This window comes from Synchiropus splendidus, chromosome 13, assembly GCF_027744825.2.
Source record: "Synchiropus splendidus isolate RoL2022-P1 chromosome 13, RoL_Sspl_1.0, whole genome shotgun sequence".
Classification (NCBI taxonomy): domain Eukaryota; kingdom Metazoa; phylum Chordata; class Actinopteri; order Syngnathiformes; family Callionymidae; genus Synchiropus; species Synchiropus splendidus.
The window spans coordinates 7,358,128-7,381,144 of record NC_071346.1 but is presented as its reverse complement, the minus strand read 5'-3'; the positions used below and the strand labels follow the sequence as shown (position 1 = coordinate 7,381,144).

General features: G+C 41.9%; 4 protein-coding genes across 9 annotated transcripts; 3 read left to right on the top strand and 1 right to left on the bottom strand.

Moving 5' to 3' along the window:
* Positions 1 to 71: 71 nt before the first annotated feature.
* On the bottom strand, positions 72 to 5,168 carry cactin. Of its 2 annotated transcripts, none has more exons than XM_053884464.1 (10): positions 4,907 to 5,168; positions 4,033 to 4,585; positions 3,873 to 3,968; positions 3,666 to 3,811; positions 3,374 to 3,536; positions 2,193 to 2,307; positions 1,850 to 2,042; positions 1,645 to 1,767; positions 841 to 1,199; positions 72 to 764 (listed from the first exon to the last, which is right to left on the bottom strand). In XM_053884464.1, exons 1-10 carry the CDS (start codon positions 5,128 to 5,130, stop codon positions 274 to 276), a joined length of 2,463 nt encoding a protein of 820 aa, XP_053740439.1. In that variant the 5' UTR covers positions 5,131 to 5,168; the 3' UTR covers positions 72 to 273. The 2 variants fall into 2 exon arrangements, with proteins under 2 accessions (XP_053740439.1, XP_053740440.1); XM_053884465.1 differs by having other exon boundaries at positions 841 to 1,196.
* Positions 5,169 to 5,793: 625 nt separating this feature from the next.
* LOC128769864 (semaphorin-4E-like) lies at positions 5,794 to 11,792 on the top strand. 2 transcript variants are annotated; one of them, XM_053883906.1, is made up of 15 exons: positions 5,794 to 5,938; positions 7,032 to 7,316; positions 7,395 to 7,540; positions 8,179 to 8,241; positions 8,313 to 8,411; positions 8,484 to 8,583; positions 8,671 to 8,781; positions 8,924 to 9,075; positions 9,145 to 9,323; positions 9,395 to 9,551; positions 9,611 to 9,833; positions 9,898 to 10,013; positions 10,085 to 10,242; positions 10,393 to 10,445; positions 10,743 to 11,792. In XM_053883906.1, exons 2-15 carry the CDS (start codon positions 7,208 to 7,210, stop codon positions 11,195 to 11,197), a joined length of 2,121 nt encoding a protein of 706 aa, XP_053739881.1. In that variant the 5' UTR covers positions 5,794 to 5,938; positions 7,032 to 7,207; the 3' UTR covers positions 11,198 to 11,792. The 2 variants fall into 2 exon arrangements, with proteins under 2 accessions (XP_053739881.1, XP_053739882.1); XM_053883907.1 differs by lacking the exon at positions 5,794 to 5,938 and adding an exon at positions 5,958 to 6,094.
* Positions 11,793 to 12,119: 327 nt separating this feature from the next.
* Positions 12,120 to 16,604, top strand: cdc34b (cell division cycle 34 homolog (S. cerevisiae) b). 2 transcript variants are annotated; one of them, XM_053883908.1, is made up of 6 exons: positions 12,120 to 12,273; positions 12,612 to 12,825; positions 13,682 to 13,768; positions 13,874 to 13,971; positions 14,460 to 14,594; positions 15,056 to 16,604. In XM_053883908.1, the coding sequence occupies exons 2-6, from the start codon at positions 12,640 to 12,642 to the stop codon at positions 15,264 to 15,266; spliced, it is 717 nt and encodes a 238-aa protein (XP_053739883.1). In that variant the 5' UTR covers positions 12,120 to 12,273; positions 12,612 to 12,639; the 3' UTR covers positions 15,267 to 16,604. The 2 variants fall into 2 exon arrangements, with proteins under 2 accessions (XP_053739883.1, XP_053739884.1); XM_053883909.1 differs by having other exon boundaries at positions 12,120 to 12,825.
* Positions 16,605 to 17,043: 439 nt separating this feature from the next.
* sirt6 (sirtuin 6) lies at positions 17,044 to 22,840 on the top strand. 3 transcript variants are annotated; one of them, XM_053883127.1, is made up of 9 exons: positions 17,044 to 17,203; positions 17,643 to 17,770; positions 18,502 to 18,684; positions 18,923 to 18,982; positions 19,117 to 19,212; positions 19,300 to 19,380; positions 20,685 to 20,808; positions 21,042 to 21,069; positions 21,672 to 21,932. In XM_053883127.1, exons 1-9 carry the CDS (start codon positions 17,138 to 17,140, stop codon positions 21,779 to 21,781), a joined length of 876 nt encoding a protein of 291 aa, XP_053739102.1. In that variant the 5' UTR covers positions 17,044 to 17,137; the 3' UTR covers positions 21,782 to 21,932. The 3 variants fall into 3 exon arrangements, with proteins under 3 accessions (XP_053739102.1, XP_053739101.1, XP_053739103.1); XM_053883126.1 differs by lacking the exon at positions 21,042 to 21,069 and having other exon boundaries at positions 21,672 to 22,840; XM_053883128.1 differs by lacking the exons at positions 18,502 to 18,684; positions 21,042 to 21,069 and having other exon boundaries at positions 21,672 to 22,840.
* Positions 22,841 to 23,017: the final 177 nt, after the last annotated feature.

Genomic DNA, 23,017 nt, shown 5'->3' with positions numbered 1-23,017 from the left:
AGCATTTATTTACATAAGAGTGGTCATTTTCCAGTTTACTAGTTACAAATGAAAACGATTTTGCAGCAGACTGTTTAGCAAATTACTAGTTTATTTATTAAACGATGCTGTAACCAGGAAGTTTGTGAGGATGGTCTTGCGCCCTCTGTTGATATTACAGGGTATATAGTTTACAAAGCAATGACAAATGCACTTCTCACCACGTTTATCTCAAAAGACTGCAAAAAAAAAAAATGTACATCCATGATTTTAAAACTGCAGGTGCTCATGGGCTTATCTCCTGTAGCGGTACCTCTTGAAGTGGAACCAAAGCTGGAAGATACCATTTGCAAACTGACAGCGGAAACCGTGGCGGTGAGAGTACTCCCACTCTCTGTTCACGATCTTAAAAGCGATATCCTCGTACGGTGGTCCGGCGTGGAATCTTAAGATGCCGAAGTCCTTGTTGTCAGGACTGGGCTCAAGGAAGTACTGAGGGGTGGAACGCTTGTCAATCAGATCGGGGTAGAAGATATTGAACTTATAACCCTGGACGATCTTCGGCGGCGGGTTGTCAAAGTCGTAATGAGTCTGGTTGTACTTGTTCCACTCGAAGCCGGTGTGCACTCGATTGAAGAAGCGTGGTTTCCTGGGCCGGTATTTGTCGGCCCACAGGTACATCTTCCCGGTGACGGGGATCTCCACGCTGAACTGAGCTTCGTCGTTGTTCATTCCTTCTTTGGCGCGGCGTACGAAGAAGTCCTCGGCGCTCTCGCTGGCATCACCTGACGGGAGGGCAGAAAAGTGACCATCTGTCACTTGAAAAGAGGTACTGCAAGTCTTAGAGATTTTGTTAGGTACCTGTAGCCTGCAGCTGCCTGCGCGCTAGCTGCAACCTGTGCGCGTCCTCTTCTGGTGTGATGGTGTGAGTGTCAAGCGGCATCTCTGAGGACGTCAGAAGAGCTGGACTGTAGCGGCCGGAGTCATACTCCGCCTGGCTCTGCTGGATTAGATCCTCCTCTGTCAACACAGCCTCTACTGCTTCCCCTTTGTCCTCTTCCCCCTTGTCGTCGTCCTTTTTTCCCTCTTCGTCTTCACCCGCTCGGTTGGTGCCGGCTGATGTCGATGGACCTGGTTCGTCAGCCTCCCCGCCACATGCCGCATCTGCCACTCTTCCAGTGGATGAAGTCGAAGAGAGGCCAGGCTCGTCTCTGCTCCTGCTGTTTAATAACACGAGATGCTTACACAGGTTTCTGTTCCTTGTTATCCTAATACCGTCCCCAAAACAGGTCACACCAAACACGATTTGAGCGTCAAAACCGACTAAACGTCAAGTCAACGCGGAGCCACAATTACTACAATATAGGAGCAGAGGATGCAACACGTTTCAGCAGGTTTTAAGCTCCATGTTTTTGTCTCATCAAACACTGGAGTTGAAAACGCCAATCCCGCTCGCTCCAATAACTTTAGCCCCGCCACCCCAGCAGACAGACGTTTTTTCTGACATGACCTGAGAGGCAGGGGAAGTCGCTTTGGAGGCTGGACACCAGCAGCTACCCGGGTGCGATTAGTGTGTCGCCAAGTCACGTTTCATGCGAGTCATGTCGGAGCACTCTGCTGGATGTAAACATTCACACCCGATGTTGAGGACACAATTCAACTTACTCAATACTTTCAGTCACCGGTTCATCCTTGATGATGGGGAACAAAGGTTCGCTTTCCACTCCCTGTTCTTGTTTCAGCTTGAAGAGTTTTTGCCGTAGCACATCCTGGTGTCTCTCTCGTAACCTGCAAAAACAAATATTTTTCACAATATCACTTTGAAGCTTGTGGAGTTTAACATCAGCTGGAGGTGTGTGAAGGTGCCTACCTCGCTCTCGCCAAATAGACTCGCACTTGTTGCAACAGACTCTCCCAGTACCCGATATCCAAGTTGGAGCCACCGGCTCGGATTTTAGACTCGATGTTTAGGTGCAGCGCCTGCAGCTGGCTGTATGTCTTCCCTTTAAACACGGTCTGAACATCTGTGCTGACAGCTGTGTTGATGCCCTCACGGCGATCACCTAGAGGTTGCAAATAATATTAAGCCGAGAACCCAAAGTTGTTTAAACATACATAACCGTCACCAGCAATGAGGTGGCCAGGTGAGTTTTTCCGATAAAGAATACAGCTCTAGTGACAGAAAGAACATTAGATCAACTGGATGTATGTACCCGGTCCTTTTCCAGATGCCTCCAGTTTCCGAAGCTTGTTTATCTCATCCTCAGTTATGGTGGTCATGTCTCTCCAAAAGTCCACGTTTTTGCCCTGCTCCAGCTCCATATAAACCTAAAGGAGAAATGAGGCTTAGATTAAAAAGGTTACACTGTTAGGGTTGGATTACACCAAAGTACATCGAGACGCTGTCCACAATCCACTGTAACTTCACAACAATTACAAACATCATGTATTTGACTGTTTAAGTCTGTCTTTTAGCTTCACATTTTTCCTCTCATCTCCTCCAGTTCCTGCAGTTGAATAGATTGGTTGCTTCTAGGGATGGGCGATGTGGACAAAAAACGTTATCGCAATAAATATGGTTATTTCGGTGATAAAGATAATTATCATGATAAATAAATTTTCATTCTATACCATGTGTTGGACACACTAGTCTCTCTTGAAACGGTTTTATGATGTTTTTGTGGTGAAACTTATTAGTGTACAGATGGGAAATTCAATGTTTCACATCTCTGGTAGAAGCCGCTGGTGTCTGACAGACTGCTCTACCAGTTTTATTTAGGGGTTAAATTGAGCCGTCTATCTGCTGTATCTCATGTCTCTGAACAGTTGACTTCAACTATGGACCAGTCTGGACACATTTCCTAGATGCTATTGAAGAAATATTAGAAATAATGTGAATAAATGATCATTTAGTCATATTCTATTCTGGGAATCAACCTTCTCTCTCCTAAAATGGTTGTTTTCCATTGCCTTTTGAAGACTTCACACCGCTTTTGAATTTGTTGATAGTCCCTAACTGATGCCAGGTTGCAGCACTAGCGCTGTCTGAGAGAGTGTGTCCACGATCAGTGAACCCTAATAAGGAAGAGGATGCCACCGCCAATAGCGGAGCGGATGTCTGTCCAATTCCAACTATTTTCACCACGGTGTTTCGCCGAGGCTCCAGCGCAGTAGGAGACCTGCAGACGACCGCGTCAGAGAACCTATGAGGACAACTCCATCTAATAAAATAAACACTCAAGAGTCGACCAGTGTCATTGTCAAAGGTTCCCAGTATTAAAAATAAGTTTAAAACCACAATAGTGAACCAAAAGCCACCACACTCTCCACAACTGTCACACACCGGTGTCAGCTGTCAAGCGCCGCGGAGATGGAGAGTTGTAGGTATGATCACCTTGATGTCCTCAAGGAGATCGTCCATGTCAGTCACGGTCAGTCCATTAAGGAACGTGTATGGTTCATGCATTTCAACTGCCAGATCATCATCTTCTGCACTGATGTACTTGGCCAAAAGGTCAATGGGCTTCGCACGACCATCACGGATCCTGATCTTTGACCTGAAACCCAACACACGTAAATAAATTACTCTTGATTCCATTGTAGTTTTTGCTTTACATTCTAATGATTAGTTCTGTTTATAAACTGTGGTGCAAACAAAATGAACTAGCGACTGCAAACATTGCTACCTGAGTTTGGCCTGATGCAGATGAAAGTTGTCTTCTTGTTCGGCCCAGGTCTTGAAATGCTCTGCCTCTTTTTCTCTCTGCAACATCTCCAGTTCCGTTTCCCTCATGGCTTTTTCTCGCTCCCGCTCAAGACGCAACTGTTTCACCTACAAATATCATTAAGTTCATCAGTGCTGCTGCGGCTTCACATCAGAACAGTTCAAATACCTTCTGTAACTCTCTTCGATTTTCCTCCTGGATTTGTTTGTTTCTCTCTTTGAGCTCCTTTTCTCCCAGGTGGCCAATTCCTTTCTTATCCAAAGCCTGAGAATAAATGTGCGATTAAAACTGTGACAAAAAACTCAAATCCAAAAAGCTGGAATCTCACCTTTTGCCATTTAAACGTGCCCAATAGGTTGTTGTCCCCAAAAGGGTTGTCAGCGTTGGTGTACCCCATGTATTCCTCACTCCAGCCCATCTTTTCTCTACGTTTCTTCTCCTTTGCTTCTTTCTTTGCCAGTCGTCTTGCCCTCTTCTCTTCTGGGGTCTCCAAAGACTTCATCATCTCCTTCTGTTTTTTCCTGTCCTCCTTCTCATTAATTGTTCTCCTCTCTGGGTCGGACCCCGAGCTGTCAGACGAATCTGGGGAACTTGAACGCTGCCTTCTCGCATCTTGGCTCCGATGTGTCTTTTTTCTTTTCTCCGGGCTTTTGTCTCTATTACCTTTTCGGTCTCTGCTGCCCCCAGTCCATCTGTCTTTCCTGGAGTCTCGCTCAGATCTCTCTTTATCGCGACTTCTTCGTCGTCTGTGTTTCCTGTCACCACTGCTGTCACTTGAGTGGGAGGAAGATGAGGATCTTTTGTCCCTTCTCTCACGAGACGTAGCTCTAACACGCTCAGGTTCCCTTTTTCTGCGGGATTTTGTGTTGTCCGCTTCAGAGCTGGGACAAAAATGCATTTATTAATGAACCGTTTTAAACAGAGTGAACGTCCACACAGTCAAAACAGCAAACAATCAACACAACAAAAATGCAGCTTATTACATAAGACCGCTTCAGTGGCCATGTAATAATGTTGATCACGATAGACTTCATAATGGTGTATCTATAACTGTATTGCAGTGAAGTGAACCACTGGCACAAGTGAAAATCTTCGTTTTTTGGTAAGAGCAATGTACAGTATATTTGTCTTTTTTAGTAATTCAAAAGAGTAAGTAATTACATTGCATAAAAACGTATATAAAAAACGTTAACAACGTTCACCTGGATGATCGTCCGCGTCTTTGTTTCGCGTCCGTGTCGGAACCACTTCGACCAGGGGAACCGCTGTCGGACCGTCCTCGAGATCGACTAACTTGTTTTCTCTCCATAGACCGACTACGACCCCTCCTTACATCTGGGGACCGGGATCTGCTTACTTTGGATCGATTCTTTCGGTCCCGAGTTTGACTTTTGGATCTGGACCGACGTCGAGATTTAGAGCCCATGGTGAGCGTAGCGTATGTTCATAAATGTTTTTTGTCGCATGAACATGACGTAATCCAACGGATGCTGGCGCGCGTGTGTTTTACGTCACCAGAAAAGAACCGTTGAAAGAAAAAAAAGATAATTAAAAGCAAATGAACACTGCAAACAAAGGAAATACTAATCCAACATGTTGTATCTCCATTAAAAATACAAATTTGCATTTAATTTGTCACCTTTTAATGTCGACTAAAAACACTGCCGGGTGTTTAGCGCCATCAACTGTCCAATAGTGTGCATTGTGTCGAAATTCTTTTTAAACAGAAAAATAATAGTTATCGTTTTTTTAAAAACATCAAGGAATCGTCAATCATAAATGTGGTGAAGTCAATGAAGCAATAAACACAACTGTGGTGCTGTTGTGCAGTGTCACCCCCATCCATCTATCGAGCTAGTTAAAGAATGTGGTCTTTATTTTCATTTTCTATTTTTATTTTTCACAATTGTAACTGCTGCACCTTCTGTTTATTGTGAAGGAGAAATGGCTATGAGTTAAGCAATCTACAGTGAAGTACACTGCTGCACCGATCCCGAATCAGCCGTGTGCGTTCTTGACTGCGCAATTTCCTGCTAATAAAGCGTTCTTAATCGGACCTAGGATCCGTTTCACAGGAGCCCCGTCCACCAATCGCAGACGCTGAGAAGTGACTTGAGAGAAACACACAAATCGTCTCCGCGGGTTGTGGCCCAATGAGTGTCGTAGACGCAGATAAGCGCTGTTTTCTCTGAAGGCTCCTGCGGAAATGAGAGACTTTGAAACTCCATTTTCCGGTAAGTCAATCGCACCCAAGTCTAGACAGTTCTTGCCGTTGTGTGGGGAACTATTGAGCGCTGTAAAACCAGTAAAACAATGATTGTTTTTACGTTGGGAAATACGCTAGGTGTGTTCTAGAGGAAGCGTGTAACTTGGGGCGTTGCCCTGCGCAGGTAAGCGATTGATTCTCTTTGATTTGTGTTGACCATCGTCGCTGTGCGTGTCTTCTGTTTCCCCGCTTCAATTTAAACTCTCCACCTAAGTGTCGGATTCATGAATACGCATCGAGTATTATCGATAAATGGGTGTGTGAGTGAGTTCAGTCGCACTCAACTTTTTTATACTAAGGAGGAAAACCATGATATGCGCGCGCCTGCGTGCGAGTATGGCTTTGGCGACAACTATGTAAAACATCTGCATTCTCTGACATGCTGCAGCTCATCAGGTCAGCGCGCGCGCACACACCCTCTGTGGGTACATTCAAACGACTGTCAGTATGGGTTTGTCGCGTTAGGGTGTTGAAAGACAGCCATATTAGGGAGCGTTTCACTGCGCTTGTATTGTAAAATGCATCAGTAGAATCCAATAAACGTCCAGTCAGAGTCATCATGAAGAGACAACAGGCTTTAATTGCCATTTTAAATATGTAGTTATACTGATAATCTAATTGAGCACAACATTTTTGTAACATTTTTTACTTCTAGCTTCTTATTTCATTGCATCCCGTCTTCCTGTTATGAAGTAGTGTGACTGATGTGAAGTTGTTTTATAATCGAAAGAGAAGCCCTGAAGTTTTGTTTCTGAGTTCTCTCTAGTCAAAAGACTTTCTCCTTAACTCTAGATCTTATTGTGTTCACTGCACCAGGAGAGTTAAAGTGGACATCCCTGCACCCTGCTGAACGCTTTTCACTGCCCCTCATTAACATCACTATAGCTCTGACAGATTTACTGGGGCGATGACTTTAGCTCTTTCTGCTTTCTCTGCTCACACTTTGTTTCAAGGAATTTTCAGTGTGCGGCCCCAGATCTCGACTTCTGTTAGGATCGCTTTTTATGCCCTTTTCGTCAGTTAAGTTGCTGGAGTTATTCACAAATGCATATCTCTTTCAGGTTTGTAGTTGGTGTCATCCATCACAGCATGGGTAACCCTGCAGACAGGGGCCAGACCTGGGGCCGTTTGGTTGGCAGCAGGGACTCTTCGTAGATGCCATTTGACGACTTCACGCCTGCATGACTGTTAAGGACCTAATAACGCTTTAAACTCCTGCTGTTCCCACAAAGACAAAATGCATCAGCAGTTCCTTCTCTGTGCTCTGTGGCTGCTGCCACTGGTCTTGACCATGGACTCTTCATCACCACTGGAGCTGGTCCCTCGAAGATTTGTACCATATAACAGTAAGTGATGCTGTTTTACGTTAAGCCAGTGCTCATGTTGTAGTTCAGAACCACCACTAGCTCATCACTTGTGTTAAGGTGAAGACTCCCACATGTTTCATGAGGAGGGAGTGTTCAACTACTCCACCATGCTGTTGAGGGAGGACCTGGACCTGCTGGTGGTGGGTGCCAGGGGGGTCATCTACGCTCTCGACCTCAAAGACATCTCCAAGAAACGTGCCTCTGTGAGTGTTTTACAAAGACTTCCATGCAAGTTCTCTCATAAATACAAGCCTCTATTGTCATAAACATGGGACAGGAAAGGCGTAATAAATACATGATGTACATGAATACATAGTTTAATAAATACACAAATTAATAAATGCAAAAATAAAAACTCAAATTAATAAACAATAATTTTCATGTTTTTCATGTTGTTCTATCATTTTTAACAACATTAAAAAAATATTTAAACATTGATTCATTCATTCATTCATGCATTATTACATTGATTATATTCAATATTTATAATTTTCCTCCAGGTAAGTCCACGCAAAAATGCAGAAAATACTACTTAAACAAATAAATGCATAAATCTGGAAAGGCAATAATACAACAAAAATATAATATAAAAAATAATGAATAAAAAATATATATTTTGAACCATATGCATCAAATAGAAAATACATCATGAATACATGTAACAGTATGGTAATAACAAATATTTCATAGTAATTACTATTTTTAAATTCACTTATGTTTTTATATCTGTGTATAATATTTAGGCTGTTCTGTAAACCATTTTAGATTTCTGAGTGTTGGTCAAATAAATGTTTTGGGAACACGGGAAGAACTACAGTTTTAAGAGATGTGTCTCCTGCAGGTGAATTGGGAAGTAACGAGAGATAAAAAAGACCAATGTGTAAGCAAAGGGAAAAACCTAGAGGTAGGTGGACGTGAATTGTTCGTAAAACTGTAAGAAAATACATTTTCCCGCTTCTCCTTCTAAATTTACAGACAGACTGCAATAACTATATCAGGATTCTGCACAAACTGGAAGATAACAGGATGTACGTGTGTGGAACGTATGCTTATGATCCGGAGTGTGACTACATGGTGAGACATATTGTTTTATTGAAGTATAATTTAGGACGACGAGTACATTTTTTTTGACTAACTCTGCCTCAGTCTTACGCAAATGGAGAGCTGATTCTTGAGAAGAAAGCAGAGGAAGGGAAAGGAAAGTGCCCATTTGACCCTTTCCAGAGATATGCTTCCATAATGGTCGGTGAGTGAGCATTTATTGGAATGAATAAATAAAGTAAACTTGTAAGTATAATGGATTTATTTAAGCCTGTGTGTCCTGACTTTCAAGAGGACCACATCTACTCTGCTACAGTCATGAACTTTCTTGGCTCTGATCCCGTCCTGATGCGCAGCTCTGACAGCGTCATCCGCACAGAGTTCAAACGCTCCTGGCTGAATGGTGAGGTGGCATGTTTGTGACATGGCTTTTCAACTCAAATTGTGGCTTGCTGAAACTGTTTTACATCACATATCGTACCTTTAATGCAGTGCCGGAGCTGTTTGTTTTCAATGTGCTGATAAATTTTTCTTCTCCGCGTTAGAACCCAACTTCGTCTCTCTGGCTCAGATGCCTGAGAGTGACAAAAGCGATGAGGGGGATGATGACAAAGTCTACCTGTTCTTCAGTGAGACAGCCGTGGAGTATGACAGCTACACAAAGACAGTTGTTTCGCGTGTTGCTCGAGTCTGCAAGGTAAACACCCACAAGCATAAAACCATCCTGCTGCCTCTGTGAAAACGCCTTGTGGATTCAATGTTGCAGGGAGACCTGGGGGGTTTAAGGATTTTGCAGAAGAAATGGACATCCTTCCTGAAAGCAAGGCTGGACTGCCCCGTTCTGGACTCAGCCTTTCCTTACATTATCCAGGACACGTACCGCTGGTGTGACCCTCAGGAACACTGGAAGAAGTGCTTGTTTTTCGCCGTCTTCACACCACAGTCGTGCGTATACTTTTACAAACCCATGTCTCCAATCGGCATCTTACAGTCAAATCGCTGGCTCTCCGTTTCAGTGACACATCAGAGCTGTCCGCTGTCTGTGCTTACCGTGTGTCTGACATCAGCCGAGTCTTTGCCGAGGGAAAATACAAGAACCCAGTTCATGTTGAAACCTCTTACGTGAAGTGGGTGATGTACAGCGGGGAGGTTCCTTCCCCTCGGCCTGGAGCGGTGAGTCCATCACTCCTTATTTTGTGGGGAATTTCTTCCTATAACTTTTTCCTCTGCAGTGCATAGATGATGAAGCTCGTAAAGCTGGATTTACTCAAACGCTCGACCTTCCGGACCGGACCCTGCAGTTTGTCAAGGATAAACCTCTCATGGATCAGGCTATCGAGCCGATATCAAACGAGCCTTTACTGGTGCAAAAGGGAGTGAAATACAGTCGTATTATTGTCGACCAAGTACAGGCAGTAAATGGCAAAAAGTACCATGTGATGTTCATCGGTACAGGTTTGTAAACATTTGCATTCATTCACCAGCCGCGTTTGTTGCAACCCATCTTGTCTTATGAAAGAGGAAGGAACCATTGTGAAAGCCGTGAACTACAATGGAGAGATGTTCATCATCGAGGAGGTTCAAGTGTTCAAGGCCCGTGAGCAGATAAAGATTCTCAAGTTCTCCAACATCACGGTGGGAGACTTTTTGTGTCTTTATTTTGCTTTGTTTTGTCAAGCTCATAACCAATGATCTTGTTTCTATAGCGTCTGATCTACGCAGGCTCAGACTCTGGAGTCGTGCAGGTGTCACCATCCTCCTGTGGAAGAACTTTGTCTTGCATGGACTGTGTTCTTGCCAGAGACCCTTACTGTGGCTGGGACCAAGCTGCTGGCCGATGTACAGATGTTTCTGCTACAAAAAAGTGTGTAAACATCATGTCATACGTTCCACAATAATTTCTTGTGAAGAGCTTTTTTGCTCTAAATGTGTGTAGTGAATCAGAAAGTGGTTCTTAATGTAAAGTTGTTGAGACAACTTCACAGACATTAACAGAGTTATGTTTCCACTTCAGAGGACTAATCCAGAGTGTGGAGGAAGGAAAAGCCTCTCTTTGTCCGAAAGCCAGTGAGTATCGCACACTTTCACCTATCATCTATTTAGTTTAGACTTTCTTAAAACTTTATTTACAACTTATTTTGCTCATTATTTGATGGCCCTCAGCCCCTCAACTGTCACATTTAACCCTTTAGAGAACTTTACTCGCCTAATGCTAACCAGCCACATCTGCTTAGAAGGACCACATTGTCTGAGGAAGACCACTGAATGACCTTTAGGAGTGTGTGACTGTTTTGGTTGGTGTATTGTGGTATATAAACTAGCATGTCCCTTTGGCACTAACATATCAGTTCTTTATGTTCATAGAACCTGTCTCAGTCGTTGATAAGTCTGTCTGGTCAAGTGGGAACCTAAAGCTTTCCTGCCTTTTACCTTCAAAATTGGCAACGACAAGATGGGAACGTGACAAGAGCCCCCTGATCCCTTCACCGCGTCATCAGCAGCTTCGAGATGGACTGCTCATTCTAAATGCCACTCACTCGGATGCGGGTCGGTATCGCTGCCTTGCAGTGGAAAGCTCAAAAGCAGGGGAGTATATCGCTCCAGCTGCTGAGTATGATGTGAGCGTCATCGAGGCGGCAGGCGACCGGGCTTCTGTTCCTCAGTCTCAGAAGGATGGACCCACTGTTGCTGGACTCCATGCAGTGATTGGGCTGCTGACGGTGTGCTTGCTCGTCCTCTTGGCTTGGAACTTTTACAAAGGCCATATACCTTTGCCATGCAAGTGCAAAAACAATAAACATGACGAAGGTCCAATTTAGCCCTCAACCAAGCTGTGAAGGAGGCAGACGTCCACGATGACAGAGGAGTGTTCTTGAAGAGGAACATGATTTTTCTAGCTTTGTACAAGCTCAATGACATTTTTTGAGTTCACCTTTGGAATTACTGCATTATTTGAGCAAAGATTGTAAATATCAGATGTAATTACTGTCTACGGATTAATTCGTTTATTCATTCAAATACGCTCACAAATGTAGTATTGCAGTGCATCTTGTGAAAGCTGCCTCCAGGTACAGAGAGTACGAACAAGACTTGACTTGCCAAAAATGTGAAGAACAGCTGCAGTGTTTGACTTGCTTTTATTAACCTTTAGTTTTAACTTTCAATCACAACAGACCCCCAAAAATGCAATAAAAGCTAATAAAGGCTCCATTATACATGTTTTGTTTCTAAATAAATGTCATGTGTTCAACAATGTGTTGATCAATTAATCAATTTATGTGACTGAATTGTTGATATCTTGGCGATCTTATTAGGAGCACGGGGTTTGTTGTCATTTTTTTATTACTTTTTTTATACCTTTTTATACTATACTATACTTTTTATATTTTCATGCTTACAATGAATTCACACAATGTTTTGTTACTAATAAATGATTGAATTGTTCTTTGACAGATTTCTCTTTTCATGTGGATTTCTGATTTATTTTGTTATTTTTCGAGTCTAGTAAAATAATAACAATGATAATAAGCAGAAAAAGAAGAACAATACTGTGAGTGCACCCAAGTGGCTTCACGCTAATAATAATAATAATAATAACAATAATAATAATAATAGCGATAATAACAATAGCAATAATAACAATAGTAATAATAATAATCGATACATTTTCGGAAATGTTGCACAGCAGCTGACGAATGGCAGCTGCCGGACTACAACTCCCAGCATCCACTGCGTGTTTTGAGACGCGAATCGACTCCTTTTAGCAACATTCTTCTTCAGTCCCTTCTTCTGTTTGACCTTTCCAAGTGTACTCCTAACTTTCTGCGCTCTTTATCTATACTGTTGTTGTCGTAGAGCTATAGGTTCGTTTTGACGAGAGACTGTTGGACCAGCGGTGAGTTAGAAAGTGTTTGTGGAGCTCGAGCTTGTTATCTAGCTTATTTTAGCCAACAGCTATCAGTAGATTTACGGCTTATACTCGAGGCTTTCCACTCTGTCCGCTCGTTAAAGGCTCAATGTTCTGGTCAAATACCAACAACAAGCTCGGTGACATTGGCGAATAACCCACCAAGATTGTGAGAACCCAATCTGCGTTCGTGTGAAGTGCAACCGAGCCTGTTTGGCCTGTTTTCCATTGTCTCGAACACCACAAGTTGCTGTTTTTGAAGTGTGGGGAGGTTGTGAGGCTAGTCGTGTTCCTGTAAACAAACCCAGTCAGCTGTCGTGTTTCAGATTATCTGAGGGGATCGACCCGACAACTATGGCGCAACACGACTCCTCTCATGTAGCCAGCTCGCAGAAAGCTCTCATGATGGAGATGAAGAGTCTCCAGGAGGAACCCGTCGAGGGATTTAAAATAACACTGGTGGACGAAGCAGACTTGTACAACTGGGAAGTAGCCATTTTTGGACCCCCCAACACGCATTATGAAGGAGGATATTTCAAGGTAAGGCATCTGTATGTGTCAACAACATGGATTGGTTGGATTATGTTTATTTCATGACTTCATCTTTGGTGATTTTATACAAAAAAAATACACACAGGGCTATGTATATACCTTCAAATATGTTGGAAAGTTGCCAATGCACAGTTACGGTAGTGCCCTTGAGCTATGGACTGCATTTTCAAATGCAGGATATACAGTGGTAGACCCAGAATTCCACCCCATTGGTTCTTAAGTGGGCCTTACAGTAGCTATTCATTTTCCCAGGTTGTCATTTTGCAATTGAACCTTTGTTTCTGAAGTTGTACAAAGATTTACTCAATGATGTACGCACTAAAACCACCAGCTGGAGGACTGAAACCAGAACAAGCCATGGATCATCCATCACTAGTGATCAGTCATCAATGATCGGCTGACAATTTCAGTGCTCCAAAAGTTTGGAATGTCCGTAAATAACCGATGGGTTGCCCTAAACTTCACTCTCGCTCCTCTTCCTTGGCGATGCTGCTCCATATATATTATTGAGTCAGACGTTGGCCGTATAAGTGCAGACTGGGATACATTATTAATGAGCAGGGTTTTGAGTTCATGTCAGGACTTTTATCAAATAACAGTGGAAATATTAGAGCACCAGTGCAATGTGTTGTGTGTGTGTGGATGGGAAAGAGTGTTCTTAATTTGAGAGACCCCTTTTTAAGGGATTTTCTTTTTCACTGTTCTTCTACAGCCTGCAAAAATACAAAAGTGAACCATAAATAATTAACAATGCATTGCCAACAAGCAACTTCCGTCTGTCTCTGACCACAGGAATTAAATGTGTTTTATTATAAACAGAGAGCTTGGTCTTTTCTGTTTTAAGGCTCGGATGAAATTTCCGATGGACTACCCGTACTCGCCCCCGGCCTTCAGGTTCCTCACTAAAATGTGGCATCCAAACATTTATGAGGTAAAGTCAGTGCTGTGCTCTCTTATTCTTGCTGTGTTCAATATATAGGTCAATAGACACTTGGTGCACATGAATGGACTGTTTTTTTTTTTTTTTTTTGCCTAGAATGGAGATGTGTGTATTTCTATATTGCACCCTCCAGTGGACGACCCGCAGAGTGGAGAGCTGCCGTCAGAGAGATGGAATCCCACCCAGAATGTCCGGTGAGTTCTCGCGTTGCATTATCTTCTCATGTGTCTCGGCACCGATCGGCCTCCTTCTGAAACCGATCACATGGCGTCCACGTTCTCACAACGGTAAAAAAAAACAAAACGTCCTTCTTTTGGAGGATGTTTACATGCAGATATTTGCGTAGTATTTAGTCAGCTTCACAAGATGTTTTGGCTTGGCTACAATTTAGTATTCTTGTGAAGTTGTCATCCACACAGGGCAATTTGCAGTTGTATTTCTGTTCCTGCTCATATAGTGAAGTGTGTTAACATTTGAGAAATCAGTTCAAGAAGTCCCATACCAAGAAAGGAAAATTAAATTGTTAAAAAAATTGTTATACTTTTTCTTTCAGTTTTATTCAGGAACATTCAGCTATTTTGGAGGTTACAAAGAGCTTTTGAAAATTATTTTCGCAGTACACTATAGAGTGCGAAATGATTTGATCAGAAGAAGAGACTGACTCTCACATTTCTTCTTTCAGCACGATTTTGCTGAGCGTCATATCTCTTCTAAATGAGCCAAACACTTTCTCTCCTGCCAATGTGGACGCGTCCGTCATGTATCGCAAGTGGAGGGACAGCAAAGGCAAGGACCGAGAATATGTGGAAATCATAAGGTAACGGAACGAGTTTTTTTCTCTGCAATGCAGTTCTTGAGGACAAGTCATATGTGTATATTCAGTGTAGAATTAGTGTTAAATGTTCTATGGCTACTAGCTTTCGTTGAAGATCACTTCTGTGATGGCTTTTCAAGTAAGACATAATGGTGCTCCTGTCATTGAAATGTCATTTTGTGTCATTCTGGTTTTTGTTTTGTGCACACAACCCACGTTTTCTCCTCTGAGCTGTGCGGTCATGCAGAGATCTAGCCAGGGAACGTGAACACTTGATATGAATGATAGTTTATATGTAAGTTTGCCGAAAACAATTACAGGTTCAACCTTTTTTTTTATATTTCAGTTCATATGTTACATAAATGACTATTGATTTCAGGGCGATATGGATGGCAGTGAAGGATCATAATCAGAAGAAATAAATGGCCTGTTTCAGAAGTTAAATAGTTTTTTTTTTCCTGCAGAAAACAAGTGTTGGCCACCAAGGCAGAAGCTGAACGTGACGGAGTGAAAGTGCCCACCACGCTGGCCGAGTACTGCGTGCGCACGCGTGCTCCCCCTACTGACGAGGGGTCGGACCTCTTCTATGACTATTACTATGACGACGACGACGTGGACGACGCTGATGGCGACTGCTGCTACGACGAAGACGACTCTGGGAACGAAGAGTCATGACGTGCTTTTTCCTCCTCCTCCTCCTCCTCCTCCTCTTCTGCTGCTCGGCTAATGAAGCTGACGTTGGCGACGCCCACGCTGTCGGAGACTCTTGGCGCTCAGCTGAGAGTCAAATGACGCCTTGTATTCTGAAACCAATGAAATTAGCTGTTTTCTCTTCAGCTTGAGGTGAATCTGAAAGGGTCCACCCTGGTAAGACTTGCACCAGCACAAAGGTCACCACTGCACCCAAGCCTAAACCCTGACATGGCCAGAATGACTTTCCATTCATTCTGTTCAAGTGTCCAGTTCAGAGTTGAGAGTAGTGAGATGTTGTCACTGTCCACAGTTGCAGCATTTCCACTGGAGCAAACTCTTGACTTTTCCTTCTCTGTATTTCCTGATGATCACGCAATGATTCTGAGTGACTATCAATGGCGATGGATGAGTTGAATCAGACATTCCCAAGTCTCTTCGGTGCTTCATCTAGACCTGACGTGTCTTGTGAGGTAACATCGTTTTGAAAAACCTTTGCATGCAACCTTCTATTCATGAATTGTTTCCCGACTTCACAACCTCTTTCCTGCGGGGATGAAGATCCTTAAGAACTCTTGTATATTGAGTGAAGTGTTAAGCTGAGTTAAAACGTTCATGAACTTTTTAAATCATGAAGCGACCTTTGCTGTGTCTCCTGGTTATGTTTGTGTGCTTGTCTGTCAATTTGGGGTTGGGCTAGTTGAAGTGTCACTGGTAAAGACCTGGCTTGTTTGGTTATTCAAGGGCAGAACTAATTATTATTTTGACTTGTATTTCTTCTCGGGTCGACTTCCTTAAGAAGCCTGACGGAGCCAGATTAAAACGATGTACAAACACAAGTATAAATCATTGGCTTTCTTGTAATCCTGCCTTTGTTTGCTTTTCTCCCTGCAAGCAAGCGTTGCTATTTCATTTCTTAAATTGGACTTTATGCCTGATGGAGAATGTGTCATGTGCTGAGATCAGCTGCAGTGAATTCCCAGGAATAAAGAAAAAAAATATTTGTTTCTTTCCAACTAGTCTCTTTATCCAGTGGAGCATTTCATTTTTTTATTATATATATATTTTTTTGATTGTTTGTCGGTCACTGTGTGTTCTACATCAGCGATATTGATTGTTTCAATTTGCTCATTTCGGACGTCATACTGAATTTCTCAGGATATTTGTCATAGCGAGCAAATACTTACTGCTACAGAGTGAATTTACAGCCTCAACCATAACTAATATGCACATGTAGCTGCGTGGATGGTCACCGTGTTTTTATTCACCTGTGTTTGTTTACCCTTTGTTTTTGGCTATTTAAAACTACAAAAAAATAAAGATTTATGGAAATGATTTGTGTTGATATTTCACTTTACTGCGAACCTTAAATTTTACTGTAAAAGAAGTACACAATCTGTCACACACTTGTGTTATTTAGGGGCTCCGTTTTGCTTCTCAAATCTCATTATCAACAACCTTAGATAGAAAATATTATAGTCTTTATGAAGTATTATTATAGCACTATATTGTGCTCTGGTTTCATGGCGTTTATTGAGTTAAAAAAAGAGCAATAGAGCTGAAATTTGGTGGCTGCCTTACATGTCTATAAATTTGATTCACTGCAAAATGCAAATACTTAAAAACAGTTTTGTAAGAACTAGAGTAATAAATGAGGGGATAAAACAAGATGTTTATATTTTAATTGTTTATTGCTTAAAATTCTAAACCTAACCTCAGGACTCGCTTCTCTCCGACGCTGTCGATTTCTCCGACTACACCTGAACGCAACACAACGCTATTGAATGACAACAGTTTCATGCGACATTTGTAGTTTAAACATTATATTACCCATCACTTAAAAACACAACTTAGCTATGTCAGTGAATTATGCTGCTGGGTTGTCGCCGTATGAAGACAAAGGAGTATGCGGACTCCCAGAGGTATATTCTCCGTATTCCTCTAAGTTAGCCTCATTAGCAACTAGCTTCTGCTAGCAGGCTTTTACTAGTTGCTTTTCCTCGCCGTTTCGGTTAATAAACGTGTTTTGCCTCGACTTTTTTGTTATCACGATTAAAGTATTGTCATGTGTAACACATGTGTGCTGATAGAGCACGGAACGACGTCTTTAGCATCAAAGGAACATACAGAAGCTGCATGCTAATGCTACAAAACATATCAGCTGTGAGCGTGCCACATTATCCAAAGTACAGAGTAACGTTCTCTTCTAAACTGGAGTGTTAAGAGTGTTTATACTGTATGTGCTGCTGTATATCTGTGCTCCGTGAGTACAGCCTCACATAACTCTGAACATCCTAGCACATTTGTAAATCGGTAACAGCAAGCAAAACCGTAAGTTCTAAGCTTGCTTTATTCTTTCAGATATTCGATGGTCCCGAGGAACTGAAAACCAAAGTGGAGACCCTGGCCCAGCTGATTAAAGAATCCCAGTACATGGTGGTCCACTCGGGGGCAGGAATCAGCACCTCAGCAGGCATCCCAGACTTCAGGTGAGTGACAAGGGACACACCCAAACACTGGCTCTGTGTCTTCACTCTCCTGCTTTCAGTTGTCTGTTCAGGTATGCTCTTTGGCAGCCATTGATATTCCCCAGGGCAGGACTCAAACATTACTTTTCAAATTGAGCTGAAATTCCATACGAATAAGTTTGGAAGCTTTTGTGTCCATGCTCAAACTTTAATGCTCTAAATGTAAATGTTACTATCCATAAAAGTTCAGCTTTCGTCTTTGCTTTCGTCTTTGTGATTATGAATTTTGCTTTTGTGCATAAAATAAATAAATGCACGCGACGGTCAATGCAACAGCTTTCACCCTCACATTAAATATTTAGCTGCTTCTTCAAAGTCATAGCAAGTCAGATTGGACGGTTGGTCGGTTGCAAGAGGTGTGTCTTTTGAAAAGGCAAAACATTTTATTGTCACCACAATAATAAAAGCTGTTCTCTTAAAACCACATGCCGTTCCAGTAAATGTAGTTGCTGATTTACTGGTAACCTTTGAAATGGTTTGGATCGGTTTCATGTATGACGTTTGGTTAGTTTGCTTGTTGTGGAGTTGGACTTTGTTGAGCAGAAGGGGGCAGTATAGATCAGTTTTTGAAGTCGACTTTGATGAACAACATTATGTATCACGTTGTGTGTATATACTGTATATACACAGTATATAGTTTCCGAAGAAGGTTGGTATATGCTTGACATTAATTTCTTTCATCTCTATTTTAGGGGTCCAAAAGGGGTGTGGACGTTAGAACAAAAGGGGGAAATGCCTCATTTTGATACAACGTTTGAAGACGCTAAACCCAGTTTGACCCACATGGCGCTGCTGGGTCTACAGCGGGCCGGCTACTTGAAGTATCTCATCAGTCAAAATGTTGATGGCCTCCATGTGCGATCAGGTTTCCCAAGGTTACTCCACTCTTAACAGCTTGTCAAATAACTGAATAAAGTTTAAAGTGCAAGAAAGAAAAACAAACATGTTATAAGAACTAGACACCTTTTTTGAATTACGTGTGAATATATTTCACAGGTCTTTACGTAGGTATACTAACAGTTTTTCATTTTTACAAGCTGAAGAAACTACATTCAGATCAAATAAACCAAGAACAGGAATACTTATTAATATCATTGTGTCTCTTATCTCTAGGGATTTGTTGTCTGAGCTCCATGGAAACATGTTTGTGGAGGAGTGTGAGAAGTGTGCCAGGTAAGTAGAAACATCCCTTATTTCTGAGTGGTGTGGCTTGTTTAGCGAGCAGAATAAGTCACAAGAGTAACTGTATTGTAAGAGGAAGCAGCTGCAACATTTTAAAAACGGTTCTCCACCATTCTTGTTCCCAGGCAGTACGTTCGAGAAAAGGTGATCGGAGTGATGGGACTGAAACCGACTGGACGTTACTGTGACATGGTTAGGTCCAGGGGACTGCGAGCTTGCAGGTATCACTCCTAAAAATCCGTTGACATATGGATGATTTTTCTGTGTTAGTTTCCATTCATTTATCAGCATATATCCTTCCCAAAAAGGGGGAAGCTGATCAGCACCATTCTGGACTGGGAGGATGCCCTTCCGGACGATGATCTGAACAAAGCTGACAATGCGAGCAGGTGATGGTGGTATTATTTATGTACTTATAAAAAACGTCAAGAATGAAATCACATTCATTCATTTGTATAATGCTTTGTTAAATATAATGAGCTTGTGTTGACTGAACTAATTCCAGAATGGACGCTGGTATTTAATGGAACTTTCAGGGATGCATGGATGTGGAAAGTGATTCAATTTTTTGTTTGTAGATTTGACTTAGCGTTGGTTCTATAGTTTCCAGTTGATTTTCAACATCCTGGATGGCACATCTGGCCACCTGCTCTTGTTGCAATGGGGCAAAAAATATTAGGTCAAAAAGGAACCACTATATGGCTTTGTGGAGGTCTAGGTTCAACAAACTGATGGCAGGTGCATTTTAGTTTAGTTTAGTTTTTTTCCCATCCGTCATAGATTTCAACTGTGCATTTACTTGGCAAAAATATTTTTTAGTTAAACTGTGATCTTGAAGCCTCGCTCTTCTTTTAACAGTTTGTCAAATGAAACCAGTTTTATGAGAAAACTGTTGAAGACAAGACAATGTTTAATTCCCGAAAATGATAACAAATTGCACAGAACTTGCGAACCGAGTAAAAATATTATTTGCACTTCACCATCTCTAAACCCATGTATAATGTCCGCTATTGGAATCAGCGTGAAGGATGACCTCTTAAATGACTTCACTTTGTGGAAGGTTAGGGGTTTGTGTCGGGGTCCGGTAATACAGAGAGCACGACAAACCTGAATTTTTGTCTTGTGAATAATTCTTTCTTTATCCTCTGCAGCATTTTCCAGTTAGAACTCTTGTCTTTTATAACCATTTCTCTAGTCTGTCATTCACTTTGTCTGAATTGTTTGTGCGTCTAATTGATTTCTGGGAACTTGTTTCCTCTTGAAAAAAAGCCTTTCTGATCGACCCACCAGCAGACGTGCACACTCGCATTCAATCCAACAATCTTAAAAACCCACCACACAAGCAATTTCTGTGATAATTGGACACTCTGATGCCTAGCTTAACCACCAGTCATTTTATAATCATCATTATTCCGCAACAGGATGAAGAGCCTTGCAGGTACTTCGGTCGGCCAATTTGTTGCGTTTTTGCAATGTCAGGAATTGCTGTTTTTGAAATAGGAAAAGTGCTCTTTGTGTACAGCCATTTCCGCCACTCATACTTTTGTTTCCTCTCGACCATGTGCCCCGAGCTGTAGCCTCAGAAATAAACCACTCAGGAATGGAATTCCACTCACATTCAAGTTTGTTTAAAGGATGGGTTAATGTCAAATGTTTTTTTTATTATTATATATATTTTTTATCCCGGTTCCAGACAAGCAGACCTGGCTCTGACTCTTGGCACATCCATGCAGATCAAACCCAGCGGAGATCTTCCGCTCCTCACAAAGCGCAAAGGCGGGAAGATTGTAGTCGTCAACCTGCAACCCACAAAACATGTAAGCCACTTTCTGTTGCTCCACAATGACTCATTTTAAAACATTAGTCTGCCTTTGTATGCTGTAATTTGCGGACTATAAGCCGCTGCTTTTTTCTAATGGTCTGAACCCTGCAGCTTATACAACAACGGGGCTGATATATTGATTTTATGCCAAAATGCTGCCAAAATATTGAGCCTTGTCACATCAAACTGATGAAATCAGAGATGTTTTATTGACCCACATGTCTGCAGCTCCACCAACGGAGACGAGAAGCAGCAGGTGAGACCGGCTGTGGTGTCTGAACTTCTGACACGCGGGCAAAAACAGTGCATTTTTTGGAGCACTTTAATGTCAGTAAAAGATGTGAGGAGTTCATGATTCAAGATTCATTGCACAGTTTGTTCCATGAGTCAGTCTCCTTGCTGGACCCTCGACCCCTTTCAACTTTGAAGTGATCTTCGTGCATTTTTAATCACCAGTGACCTCTCTACGGAGCAGACAGCACCACGCTCTATAGTCCTGAAAGAACATTATTAATTCAGTTACATAAAATGTTAAATATCTGTGATTAATATTCCATGATAGAACCTACAGTAACTCTGTTTCAGTAAATCCTGTTTCACACCAAATTTGGAGGTTTTGAGTGAAGCGTATGTCAAAGATTCTTTTTTTTTTTTTTAATTAATGTTTTTTAATGACCAATAAATGTAATGTGTAATTTGCTCCCTAATAATTTTGCGCTGCCATAAAATCTGTATATGAAATAAATGAATAAAAGTAACATGGGTGAGGTGTTAAAGACATGTTGTCATATTAGCATTGTTATTCCCACTTGTGTAATTCTCTGCCTTGTTATTTGTTGGTCCTTTTCATTCCTATAGGACAAGCATGCCTTCCTGCGTATCCACGGCTACGTGGACGAGGTCATGAAGCAGCTAATGGAACTACTGGGACTGGACATTCCGCTTTGGGAGGGGCCCACTGTGTGTGAAAGCTCCTGTAAGGCCGAGCTTGACGCCGACATCAAAAGAGCAAGTACCGAAAAGGCAGAGAAGAATGTTAAAACGGACCTTAATAAGGAGGAAAGGAAGCGAGATGCGGCGCAGCTATTGGACAGCGAGAATGTCAAAGAGGATGTTGTCCCAGTGAAGCAGGAGAGAGCAGACTCTGAGGTGAAATAGCCTTGAGTTGTTAAAGTCTCACCGATCAGATCAGCTGAAACCATCAATCCTACGACTAATTAAGCGGCGAGGGTAAGTCAAAATCCAACAGGTTCACATCCTCGTGGAATTCAGCACAAATCAGGATGGACACTCAAGGATTCTCCGAACACTGGGGTAACAGCACACGTTCATATCGCTTCTTTCATCTGACTTAAATATGTGTTTATACCTTTTTATATATAAGCATGTCCTGTGCTTTTACCCACCTCAAGTTCACTTGTCTTCACTGAACATCACCGGGTGAAGGACTTAGCGGCCTTGGTGGCTCCAGTAGTGCGTCCCAGAGCGAACATTGTGTTGTGGTGTTAAACTTTAACTATGTTCGACCATTGTGAACAAGTCGACGCGAGCTAGCTTTTCCATTCCTGTCAGTGATAGTGTTTATCTGTAGGCCTTTTTAAAACATATCTCAGGTATTTATGTTGTTAACAAGTTGTTTTTTTAATGTTTTATTTGGCAATAAAACCAATGAAAACATGTCACCTCAACATCCTCATCCACTTAAAACCACAACTGTTGAGAGTTTTTATATGCATTAATATAGATGTATTTTTCACCATATATTTTCAGTCACGCCTTCTCCCACGCCAAGTCCTCCCACTAGTGTCACAGCATTTGGACTTCTCTCCTCAGTGGTGTGGTGGAGTTTTATCTTTTTTTACTTGACCCATTTTAAAGCTTGGTTTCACACTCTAAAAGCTCCTTTCTTCTCCTCTACCTCTTGGTGTTTATCGGTGAAATGTTGTCTTGCCATCATCCCCCACAGGTCGTGCCTTGTCTCAGTCTTATATTATTTCAAATGAATTTTAGCCTTGGCCTCAACTGAAGCTCTTGTTTTTTCGCTCTCTAAGCCTGAATTTGTTGATCGCAACATTAACAAATTTGGTCATGAGTAGTACTACTATATATATATATATATATATATATATATATATATATATATATATATATATATATATAATTTTATTTATTTCTTTTTTACACTTTTTTTTTTTACACCTTCG